The following is a 12,704-nucleotide window of genomic DNA, read 5'->3' on the forward strand; positions in this document are numbered from 1 at the left end:
GGGAAATGACTGATTTACATTATCAAATGTTGTTTAAGATCTCTTTAACTTCAAAAAATAGATATATACACATATGTATATACAGGGTAGATGTATGGTTTGTATCTTATAAATGAGAGTCCATGACATTCTTTTCTAGTGTGGTTTCTGTAAATATATATGATCATGCAGAACTTTATATTCCAATATCTAAAGAGACAAGCAAGATATGCTAAAAAATATTGGTTTATAATAATGCTAGATACATAAATCTATCACTATTTCTATACTTGAAAGTGATGGAGATAGTTTTTCTAACTTTCAATTTTGTTTGACTGGTGAGTTTATTTTCTCTAACCTATTATCTATTGAATTAGCCACATGGTTCCACTTCCAATGCACCTACTCTCTAATAACCCAGGCAATCCCCATCATCGAGTCATTCTCAATACACTATCCATTAGTGGTGTTGAAACATGAGCAGCTACTGTCTCAAATACTTTTACCTATGGCCATAAGTTATGCCTTACTGAACTTCATAGTTCTTACACTTTGCCAAGGTTTCGAAAAGATCACTAATAAAATACTACGCTTTCAAAAGTTCGTCCGACTAAACTATTTTATTATATTAATTATGTACTAATCATATTTATTAATTCGAACTTAATTATAATAGATCAAATTTGGACGAATCGGATTAATCAAGTTCGAAAGCTCTGCCCCTCCACATGCCACCTTACCAAAACTTACCATATGATAATATCACAAGGGCATGCCTAAGGAATCTATACATACAGGCTTCTGATATATTAACCATATCTTCTTACAATCACAAAATGTTAACCACCACATCTCCTGCTCAGAGAAGAGACATTTGTTTACATTGTCCAATATCTAATGGTTTAAATTTTTTTTATAGATTTATCTCTGATTGTATTCTTAATCAACCCACATAATTACATCAGTCTGAAAAACCATAAATAGAAGCAGTAAGTTCATTGTTTTGATTATAATTAAAATTCAAATGTTATTCAATTAAGTTTTGCTTCAATTATTCTGGTCTTCAAAAAAAAAGTCGCAAAAAATTACAAGTGTTTGATTTAAAATGGCAGATTGCTTTTGACTTAGCATAGGATATGGAAAAAAAAAAGAAAGATGGTCATTTATAGATAGAACATAAAAATAGTAAATTTATCCATTATAAAAGAAGAAACTAAACTGGATTAAACGAATCAAGTTTCTGTTAAAGAAAGCCAGAATGGGAAAAATTATTGAGTTTATGGTGTATGCTTCTCTGGGTTATACTGTAATTTGCTTAACATGTATTGTTGCAGAAGATTTTATAATGTCAAATGAAGCCAGTGCTACTGCGCCTGAGCAGCCTCCTTTTACTTATGTGTGTGATCCAGCACATTTGAGTGCTGTAAAGTTAGATGTTTCCACCCTTGGTTTCTGTGACAAGTCTCTCCCCTATAGTGTGAGGGTAGAGGATTTGGTAGATCAATTATCAGTGGAAGAGAAGGTATTGCTACTTGGGAGTACGTCCCCCGGGGTGCCAAGGTTAGGATTGCCAAAGTACGAGTGGTGGAATGAGGCATTGCATGGTGTCTCATCCGTCGGAGGTGGCTCCCGTTTCGACGCAGTGGTTCCCGGTGCAACAAGCTTTCCTACTGTTATCCTTTCGACTGCTTCTTTTAATGAAGACCTATGGAAAAGAATCGGCCAGGTACTAATATTAAAGAAATATAATTTCACATTGACGTATTACAAAAATCTCTAAGAGTTCATATACCATTTGAATAATTTTTTCCCAGACTAAATGATTCTAAGTTCAAATTTAACACATAAGAAAATTAAAATTACCAACATAATATATATAATTATCTAAGTAGAGAACTAACCACCATTAATTAAATGATTGGTGTATCTCTTTCCAAGAGATTACGGGTTCGAGTTGATATGTGTTTTCTGTGTATGTACTTGTTTGAAGGTATTTATATTGCATTGTGATTGAAAGATGTGCGTCAATGTGTGGACAGGTTGTTTCAAATGAAGCAAGAGCAATGTACAACCTTGGTCGAGCTGGGTTAACATTTTGGAGTCCGGTGATCAACGTAGTTCGAGATCCAAGATGGGGAAGAACTCAAGAGACACCTGGGGAAGATCCTTTCGTGGTGGGCCGATATGCAGCAAACTTTGTTAGAGGTTTACAGGATGTTAGGGGAACCGAACACATACCTGACTTGAATGCAAGACCACTCAAGGTTTCTGCATGTTGCAAGCATTACGCTGCCTACGATGTAGACAACTGGAAAGGAGTTGATCGCCTTCATTTCGATGCCAGGGTGACCGAGCAAGATATGGTGGAGACTTTTCTTAAGCCTTTTGAAATGTGTGTTAAAGAAGGCGATGTCAGTAGCATTATGTGTTCCTACAATCGTGTCAACGGCATACCCACATGCGCCGATCCAAAACTCTTGAACCAAACTGTCAGAGGAGATTGGGGTCTTCGCGGGTACTTCACTATTTACCCCTCTCTATATATATATATATATGTGTTAAATAATCCCATATACGTTATAAGAGCATCTTATAATATTATTATTCATTTTCTTTCATTACTGACACACATATAAACATATATACATATATATATATGAACTACCAGATACTTGGTATCGGATTGTGACTCCATTGAAGTAATGGTAGACAACCACCAATTTATCAATGACACAAATGAGGATGCTGTTGCACAAACCCTAAAAGCAGGCAAGTTATCGCTTTAACTTTTAAGAAACTGGTCTTGTATTTTTCTGGTTGCATGGGAGACAAACTTTTGATTGAGTTACTAATATAGGGTTGGATTTGGACTGCGGTAACTACTACCCAAAGTTTACAATGAGTTCGATTAGACAAGGAAAAGTGAGTGTAGAAGATGTAGACAAAGCACTAAGAAATCTTTACATGTTGATGATGCGACTTGGGTATTTTGATGGAAGTCCTGAATTCAAGAATCTTGGCAAGAAGGACATTTGCTCTTCTCGAAACATTGATTTAGCCGTTGAAGCAGCTAGACAGGGAATTGTTCTTTTGAAGAATGATAATGGAACCTTACCTTTCGATCGCAATACAATCAAGAACTTAGCCGTAGTCGGCCCCCATGCTAGTGTTACCGATATCATGATTGGAAACTATGCAGGTATATATATATATATATTTATCAACCCATAAATATAAATTGTATTTCACGATATTTTACGTACATATTATTGCATAAACTCACGGGAAAAATCATGAATATTGGTAGGTACTCCATGTCGATATATTACTCCAACCGATGGCTTCTCTACGTATACAAATGTCCAGACCCAACAAGGATGTGAAGATGTACTTTGCAATAACGATAAACTTATAGGTGCTGCAGTTGATGCTGCAAAGACTGCTGATGCTACTGTGATCATGGTGGGATTAAGTCTCAAGGTTGAAGCTGAAAGCTTGGATAGGCTACATCTCTTCTTACCAGGTTTCCAAACTCAACTCATTAATCAAGTTGCAGATGCTGCTAAAGGCCCAGTTGTTCTTATCATCATGTCAGCCGGTGGAATAGATATCACTTTTGCAAAGAACAATCCCAAAATCAAAGCTATTTTATGGGCTGGATACCCAGGACAAGAAGGTGGCCGTGCGATTGCTGATGTCGTCTTTGGGACTTATAATCCTGGTAGGTAACAAATTATTTTTCTATCTACCACTCACTGCTTAGGTAAATTGTTATTACATTCCTTACTTCATAAACATAAAGGGTACTAATTGGTTATAGAATTACTAATTATCAGGAGGAAGATTGCCAATCACTTGGTACGAAGGCAGCTACGTCGAGAAGCTACCAATGACATCTATGCAGTTGAGACCACTAGACAATTTAGGTTATCCTGGTAGAACTTATAAATTTTACAATGGAACTACAGTGTATCCCTTCGGCTATGGCCTTAGTTATAGTCAATTCACCTACAAAATTCAATCTCCTAATCCCAGTACACTCGATGTAAAACTCACAAGATTCCAACACTGCCATGACATCGACTACAAACCAGGTACCCAAAAGCCTACATGCCCGTCTGTCAAGATCGAAGATGGTCTTGCATGTGACACTCACTACACCATTAACACACAAATTCAAATCACGAATACAGGAACAAGAGACGGTGACCAAGCAGTGATTGTTTACTCCAAAGCACCTGAAGGGATTCTTGGAGCACCCATCAAACAAGTGATTGGTTTTAGGAGAGTCGGTATTCGTGCAGGACAGACAGTAACAGTACCGTTTCAGTTTAATGCGTGCAAGGCTTTGAGCATCGTGGATTACCAAGCACACACTGTGTTGCCGGCCGGTCAGCATTCAATCGTTGTTGGAGATGGAGTAGCTTCCTACACTTACGATGTTAATTTTACTTAGCTCATAGACAAATGAGTGGAGAAAGAGATCAAGTGATCACAAAAGTAAGTAAAGGAGTCCTAATAATATAAAAGGAGGAAAGCCAGCCTTGCATGTAATCTTCTCTTTAATCAATTCTCCATTGTAATATTGTGTTATTTCATTGTTTTCTTCCAATGTTTTTGTCATTGATGCTTGATTTTTTAATTTTTATTAAATTATATTTATTTTAAAATAACAAAAAGACAGTATACTTACATTACTTAGAGATAAACTTTATTAATTTATGTTGATTTTTTTCAATATAGATATTGATAATTTGTTGATATAATTCAATATATTTGAATGAATAACAATAGTGTTTTCGTATATAATAATTTTAATTTCTCAAAATGGTAATACTATGGACAAACAATATTGAATGTATTATTAATAAAAATCAATATAAATATATGTACATTAGATATATAAAATGGAATACAGACAATGGTTTAATCGCCTTCTCTATGTGTATAATTGTAGAGCTAAGAAATTTGTTTTATGGGAATTACAAAGGAGATTTTCAAACTCTTTTTTTTCTTTTCTTTCATTGAATTTTCTCCCTAGCCAAACGTAGTCCACACACACACACATGGTTGGTCTTAGTTTCTGTTTGATTTATTTTAACTTGCTTTCACTGATTTTTTGCTTGTGTTAAATATGATTATGGTGTGAACTCGCTATAATGATATTGTTTGGATTGGGAATTTGGTAGGTAGAATAAGAAAATAAAAAGAAACGAGCAAATAAAAAGGATTACTTAGGGAGGCTAAGAAAATGCTTTGGGGAATGGCATACAAGAATTTTGTTGGAAGATTTGAATAAACCTTCAAATTTGGGATCAAGAAATGCAATCGATGATTAAGGGTAGAATTCGGATGCGAAAAGCTAAAAAGAAAGTTTTTATTTAACTAAAAATAAACATGCATATATGTATATATGCAAGTCAAATTAACTATAAGATAGTTAAATTTGGTAGGAGGTTACTAATTTTAAAACACTAAGAAAACGAAAATAATAAAATATCGATGGAAACATAAAGCAAAGTGATATGGGACTTCAGATATAATATGGAAGAAGACAATTCAAGTTTCAATTAGATGTAATTAGGGATAAATGTGCACGTAAGTCATTAGGCAAAATTGGAATACAACGTGTGTACAACTATATTTAAGAAACAAAATATCCAAAGGAAATGGGAGAAGAAGTAAGAAATGAGCTAAGTCAAGTAATAAAAATTCAAAAATCTACAAGAATTGGGAAATATAGAAACAAGAGAAATCCCATGGAGAAACAAGAATGTCATATAACGAGGGTAACATAGCAAATTAATGAAAAGACATATCAATGGCAAGAGTAACTTAAGGAAATAAATGAATACAATATGTTGGGATAAGAATTTGTAAATATCGAAATTTGAAGAGAATATTCAAGTAGTAAAACAATTGAGAGTATATTGGAAAAATCTTATCAAATAAAGAGAAAAAATATCTTTAGTTACACCAACGAGTGACATTTAGTTCAAAATAGAAAATTAGACCAACTGTTTGAGAAATAAAAATTTAAAATTTTTGAAAAGTAAAATAAAAATTACGAAAAACTTAAAAATCCGTTTTTGTCATGTATCATGGAGGGGTATATGCAAGTGTGACTGAAATTCGACAAAATAAGTGTGGGCAAACCCTACGACATGGATGGATGATCGGTGTATGTCCATGAAGTATAGATTATATTCAATAACCACCTGATAAAGTACAACTGTGGTACTTATGTTATTTGTTTATCTGTTATCCATACTGAATGAGAGTCTGTTTAGTGAACATCTGGCGAAGTACTGATGTGGTACTTCCTTTATCTATTATCAGTGTTCATGTCTATGTTGGTAGTTGAGATCCCTTTTGTCCTTACTGATACTAGTTTGAAAGTAGTATCATGTGTTAAAATTTCAGTGTATTGTGTAAAATTCATAATAATTTGACATGTGAATTCAGTTAATGTTATTGCAGTGTGTATCCGAAGTGAGAATGTGATCCAATGTGAATGTAAAAATTTAATGTTTGAAAGTGTGAAATAAAGTGTGTATCTAATGTGAAAGTGTAAAGTAAAATTCAAGTAAATCTGAAAAGAAATAAGATACAAAAATATAAATATTAAATAAGATGTGAATCCCAAATAATTTTTGTTATGAAAGATATGAAAATTCGAAATTTAATATACTGCATAAATAAATAAATACAAAAGAGAAATATAAAACGAAGTAAGAAATAAATCTGAAATCAAGCTCCACAATCAAATGCAAAATTTTACAAGTACAAAAAGAAGATTTTCTAGATTTGGACACTGATTTTGAATACAATTGTAGAAAAATATATTTGGAGTATTTTATGAATTCGAAAATAAATATTTTAAAATATAAATAAATAAATAAATATATCAACGATTAAATACAAAAATTTTAATAAATGAAGTAACAAATAACGGTTTTTCACACAAGTGGTTTTAAGCATTTCTTTGAAAACTCTTTCTAAAAATTTATGCTCTTCTTTAGTTCATTGTTTGGAGTAAAAAAAAAAATTTATCTGTTGTTAGAATATTATTAATAATATGTGAACCGATGCGTATTATAAAATTAAAAAAAAATATTATTTTAATCTTTCGTCTACCAACATCCGAGCCCTAATAGGACGTCGGGGCGTTACATACTATATGATAATCTCACAAGGACATATCTAAGGATTAGATACAAACTTTTTACATACTAACCACGTCTTCGGACAGTCACAAAAAACACACTTGTTTACAACGTCATATCTCTAACGGTTTAAAATTTTGTTATGGATTTATCTTTTATTATATTCTTAATCATCCCGTAAAATTAGATCAAATTTAAATTGAATTGTTATCTAATTCGATCTAAAAACAAATCTTTATTTTCAAGAAATAACTAAATTACTATCTCGTTTAATTCAAACAGAAAAAGCATAAATATTAAACGATAATGACTTGTATTACGATAATTTTCCAGAAAAATAGGAGCTTGTAATGATAATTCAGCAGAAAAAAACTGAAAGAGAAAAATAATTACAGGATAAGAACTACATCAACAATGTCTGGGAGGTTTCTTTTTTATGGTTAGTACAGTAAGAACTTTTAAGTTTCTCATTTGTCATTCTGATCTAAAAAAGAAAAACCCTCACAAAAAACTGAAACTGTTTGAATTGTTTTTGACTAAAATAAACAAGATCATTTATAGGGATCTGATAAAAATAGTAAATTTATCCACTATAAAAGAAGAGGGTAAACTGGATTAAACATATCAATTGAGTTTCAAAGAATTGATTACACAAATCCAGTATGGGTAAAATTATTGAGTTTATGGTGTACGCTTCTCTGGGTTATAGCTTGTTTTGTTTAACATGCATTGTTGCAGAAGATTTTACAATGTCTGATAAACTCAATGATGCTACGCCCGAGCCTCCTCTTTTCACTTATGTGTGTGATCCAGCACATTTGAGTGCTGTAAAATTAGACGGTTCCACCCTTGGTTTCTGCGACACATCCCTTCCCTATAGCGTGAGGGTAGAGGATTTGGTAGATCGATTATCGGTGGAAGAGAAGGTATTGCTACTTGGGAGTACGTCCCCCGGGGTGCCAAGGTTAGGATTGCCAAAGTACGAGTGGTGGAATGAGGCATTGCATGGTGTCTCATCCGTCGGAGGTGGCTCCCGTTTCGACGCAGTGGTTCCTGGTGCAACAAGTTTTCCTACAGTTATCCTTTCGACTGCTTCGTTTAATGAGGACCTATGGAAAAGAATCGGCCAGGTACCAATGTTAAAGAGATATAATTTCGCATTGCCCAATTATGAAAATCTCTAATAGTTTATGTACCATTTGAATAATGGTTGGTAAGTTTATTTATGTTGCATCGTGATTAAAATATGTGTATCGCTTGATTTACGAGAATGTATGTGACAGGTTATTTCAAATGAAGCAAGAGCAATGTACAACCTAGGTCGAGCCGGATTAACATTTTGGAGCCCAGTGATCAACGTAGTTCGCGACCCAAGATGGGGAAGAATTCAAGAGACACCCGGGGAAGATCCTTTTGTGGTTGGCCGATATGCGGCAAACTTTGTTAGAGGCTTACAGGACGTTAGAGGAACTGAACACGTCCATGACTTGAATGCAAGACCACTCAAGGTTTCTGCATGTTGTAAGCATTACGCTGCATACGATGTAGACAACTGGAAAGGAATCGATCGTCTTCATTTCGATGCCAGGGTGACCGAGCAAGATATGGTGGAGACTTTTCTCAAGCCTTTTGAAATGTGTGTTAAAGAAGGTGATGTCAGTAGCATTATGTGTTCTTACAATCGTGTCAACGGCATACCCACATGCGCCGACCCAAAACTCTTGAACCAGACTGTCAGAGGAGATTGGGGTCTTCACGGGTACTTCACTACTAATCACATGCATGTCTTAAGAGCATTTTATAATATTACTATTCAATTTTTTGTTACTGACATATATGTATGAACTACCAGATACTTAGTATCAGATTGTGACTCCATTGAAGTAATGGTAAACAAGCATCAATTTATCAATGACACGAATGAGGATGCCGTTGCTCAAACCCTAAAAGCAGGCAAGTAATCACTTTAATTAACTAGTAAGAAATTAGTCTTGTATTACAGACTTTTGATTGATGGAGTTAATGTTACAGGGTTGGATTTGGACTGTGGCGACTTCTACCCAAAGTTTACAATGAGCTCGATTAGACAAGGAAAGGTGAGAGTAGAAGATGTGGATAAGGCGTTGAGAAATCTTTACATGTTGATGATGCGACTTGGGTATTTTGATGGAATTCCTCAATTCAAAAATCTTGGCAAAAAGGACATTTGCTCTCCTTCAAACATTGATTTAGCCGCAGAAGCAGCTAGACAGGGAATTGTTCTTTTGAAGAATGATAATGGAACCTTACCTTTCGATCGCAATGCAGTCAAGAACTTAGCCGTAGTCGGCCCCCATGCCACAGTTACCGATGTCATGATTGGAAATTACGCAGGTATCTATCTATATATATATATATATTCTCATCAACCCAAATATTTATATAAACTATCTTTTACAATATTGTAAATACATATTATTCATCAACTTATGGGTGCCACAAAAAATCATGAATATTGGCAGGCGATCCGTGTCGGTATGTTACTCCCGTCGATGGATTCTCTACGTATACGAAAGTACAAACTCAGCAAGGATGTGAAGATGTACTTTGCAATAACGATAAACTTATAGGCGCTGCTGTTGATGCTGCAAAGGTTGCCGATGCTACTGTGATCGTGGTGGGACTAAATCTCAAGGTCGAAGCTGAAAGCTTGGATAGACTAAATCTCTTCTTACCAGGTTTCCAAACTCAACTCATTAACCAAGTTGCAGATGCTGCCAAAGGTCCAGTTGTTCTTATCATAATGTCAGCCGGTGGAGTGGATATCACTTTCGCAAAGAACAATCCCAAAATCAAAGCTATTATATGGGCTGGATACCCTGGACAAGAAGGTGGTCGTGCGATTGCTGATGTCGTTTTTGGGACTTATAATCCTGGTACGTAGCTGATTATTCTTTTATCTACTGTGAGTTTGAATTGGACATGTTTTTCTATGACCTCGTTAAAAGATTGTTGGATATATACTTTTTTACCCAAAAAAAAAGTATATACCCAACTAGATAATATATACAAATATATTAATACATACTTACAAACATACTTATATATATATATATAATGGGTACTAATTGGTTATAAAACTACTAATCACCAGGAGGAAGATTACCGATCACTTGGTACGAAGGCAGCTATGTGGAGAAGCTACCAATGACATCTATGCAGTTAAGACCAGTAGATGACTTAAGTTACCCAGGTAGAACTTATAAATTTTACAATGGGACGACAGTGTATCCCTTCGGCTACGGCCTTAGCTATAGTCAATTCACCTACAAAATTCAACCCCTTAATCTCCAATCACTCAAAGTAAAGCTCACCAAACTCCAACACTGCCATGACATCGACTACAGACCAGGTGCCCAAAAGCCTACATGCCCGTCTGTCAAGATCGAAGATGGTCTTGCATGTGACACTCACTACACCATTAACACACAAATCCAAATCACGAATACAGGAACAAGAGACGGTGACCAAGTGGTGATTGTTTACTCCAAAGCACCTGAAGGAATTCTTGGAGCACCCATCAAACAAGTGATTGGTTTCAAGAGAGTCGGTATTCGTGCAGGACAGACAGTCACAGTGCCGTTTCAGTTTAATGCGTGCAAGGCTTTGAGCATCGTGGATTACCAAGCACACGCTGTGTTGCCGGCCGGTCAACATTCAATTATTGTTGGAGATGGAGAAGCTTCCTTCACTTTCGATGTTGATTTTACTTAGCTCGCAGACAAAATGAATGGAGAAAGAGATCAAGTGATCAGAAAGTAAGATTCCTGGTTTTATCTAATCATGTAATTAGCTTTCTTCTCGCTGACAAAACAAAAAGGAGGAAAGGCAGCCTTGCATGTAATCTTCTCTTTGGAATATTGGGTTATTTCCTACTTTTCTTCTATGTTCTTGTCATGTAAACTCAACTTTTTTTATTTTTTATTTTTTATTAAATTAAATTTATTTTAAAACAACAAAAACATGCATGCTTATATTTTTTATAAGTAAATTTTATTAATTTATGTTTAGATTTTCCTTAATATAGATATTGACTACTCGGAGACACAATAAAAATAGTGTTTTCGTAGATAATAATTTAAATTTATCAAAAGGGTAATATTACAGACGACCAATAATTTATGTTAATTTTTGAAAAATACTAAATAAGTAAAAAAAAATTATTTTTTATTATTTTAAAATCCGACTTTAATTTATTTTAACTTATTGGATATATTGTTAATAAAAACTAATATAAACATATGCACGTTAGAGATACAAAATTGAATACAGACAACGGTTTAATCGCTCCCTTAAGGCTTATAATTGTAGAGCTAAGAAATTTTGTTTTACGGAAATTACAAGAAAGATTTTCAAACTCTTGTTTTTCTTTTCCTTCATCGAATTTTCTCCCTACCCACCAAACACAATCTCAAAAAAAAAAAAAACAAAATTTGTTGTGTTATTCGCCATCACAATTTCATTTCGCTTTCTTAGTAACAAAAAAAAAAACTATAAGAATCGACACGATAAAGAAACTAAAAAATAAACCAAGAAAGAGATGGAAAAAATAAAATCACGAACAAAGAATAAAACGATAACGGTGAAAAAGTATTGTCAAGGTAGTAAATTCGGTACTCGGGATCAGGAGGTATGCTCTTGAGGAGTTATCAATGGTGATTAGAAATCTTGAGAAAAATAAGTTTATGACGGATTAAAAAATTCTCTTTAGCAGTCAAAGAAATAAAAAGATGATCGAGGAGACTGTTATTTTTAAATAAATTTAGTATTTATTTTTTATTAAAATTGTTAATTAATTTTAACTAATTTAATATATTCATATTTCCCAAAACAAAATACTACATACATATATGTACATAATTTATTGATTTAATTATATATTTAGATTTAATTAATATGATCCAATGAATATAAGTATATTCATGATATATAATAATTAATTTGATTATTTATGTGTACTACCTTTAAAACAGCTAGCATATAATTAAATTATTCTTTATTTATCACCTATCCATTAATTATTATAAAAATTTATTTTAATAAATAATACATTTATTTTTATTACAAAATATGTATTAAATGTATGCATTGTATATGCTATTTTTATTTATAGTGTATTATAACTAATATTATTTTAATTTATATAAAATAAAACTAAAACACATAAGTAAAGAATGATTAATATATATTATATATCATTTTTTTTATTGAGTACATGCTTAATAATTATTATAGTAAATTATTTTAATTAATAAACTTTTAATTTACACAATATTTTTATTTAAATTTATGAATAAATATATAAATTTTTTATGAATTTTTCATTTATCATATATTATAATTAATATTATTTTAATTTTATTAAACACCAACATGAATTAATAATAAAAACATAAATATATATATATATAAATATATTGATTTTTTAATGAAATTTTTTGTATAATTTTTCTTAGAAATTCAAAAATCAAATATAAAAAAATATTTAATATCAAATTATATAATTTTAATTAATGGAAA

The 12,704-nt window shown here is 32.8% G+C and overlaps 2 protein-coding genes across 2 annotated transcripts; both read left to right on the plus strand.

Moving 5' to 3' along the window:
- The first annotated feature begins 1,197 nt into the window (after nucleotides 1–1,197).
- LOC110807631 (putative beta-D-xylosidase 5) lies at nucleotides 1,198–4,591 on the plus strand. Its single transcript, XM_022032803.2, has 6 exons — nucleotides 1,198–1,705; nucleotides 2,019–2,494; nucleotides 2,648–2,748; nucleotides 2,837–3,178; nucleotides 3,287–3,700; nucleotides 3,816–4,591. The coding sequence occupies exons 1-6, from the start codon at nucleotides 1,238–1,240 to the stop codon at nucleotides 4,433–4,435; spliced, it is 2,421 nt and encodes an 806-aa protein (XP_021888495.2). The 5' UTR covers nucleotides 1,198–1,237; the 3' UTR covers nucleotides 4,436–4,591.
- Nucleotides 4,592–7,642: 3,051 nt separating this feature from the next.
- LOC110807604 (putative beta-D-xylosidase 5) lies at nucleotides 7,643–11,078 on the plus strand. Its single transcript, XM_022032773.2, has 6 exons — nucleotides 7,643–8,275; nucleotides 8,429–8,904; nucleotides 8,998–9,098; nucleotides 9,177–9,518; nucleotides 9,647–10,060; nucleotides 10,279–11,078. The coding sequence occupies exons 1-6, from the start codon at nucleotides 7,808–7,810 to the stop codon at nucleotides 10,896–10,898; spliced, it is 2,421 nt and encodes an 806-aa protein (XP_021888465.2). The 5' UTR covers nucleotides 7,643–7,807; the 3' UTR covers nucleotides 10,899–11,078.
- The last annotated feature ends 1,626 nt before the right edge of the window (nucleotides 11,079–12,704 follow it).

Source organism: Carica papaya, chromosome 9 (assembly GCF_054855325.1).
Source record: "Carica papaya isolate Zhongbai chromosome 9, ASM5485532v1, whole genome shotgun sequence".
NCBI lineage: Eukaryota > Viridiplantae > Streptophyta > Magnoliopsida > Brassicales > Caricaceae > Carica > Carica papaya.

What these genes read in the sequence shown, in the direction of transcription:
- LOC110807631 (XM_022032803.2), top strand. Translation starts at nt 1,238, where the DNA reads ATGGGAAAAATTATTGAGTTTATGGTGTATGCTTCTCTGGGTTATACT. An exon ending in CATGATTGGAAACTATGCAG is followed by an intron (nt 3,179 to 3,286) that starts GTATATATATAT and finishes GAATATTGGTAG; the next exon opens with GTACTCCATGTCGATATATT. An exon ending in CTTTGGGACTTATAATCCTG is followed by an intron (nt 3,701 to 3,815) that starts GTAGGTAACAAA and finishes ACTAATTATCAG; the next exon opens with GAGGAAGATTGCCAATCACT.
- LOC110807604 (XM_022032773.2), top strand. Translation starts at nt 7,808, where the DNA reads ATGGGTAAAATTATTGAGTTTATGGTGTACGCTTCTCTGGGTTATAGC. An exon ending in TGCTCAAACCCTAAAAGCAG is followed by an intron (nt 9,099 to 9,176) that starts GCAAGTAATCAC and finishes TTAATGTTACAG; the next exon opens with GGTTGGATTTGGACTGTGGC. An exon ending in CATGATTGGAAATTACGCAG is followed by an intron (nt 9,519 to 9,646) that starts GTATCTATCTAT and finishes GAATATTGGCAG; the next exon opens with GCGATCCGTGTCGGTATGTT.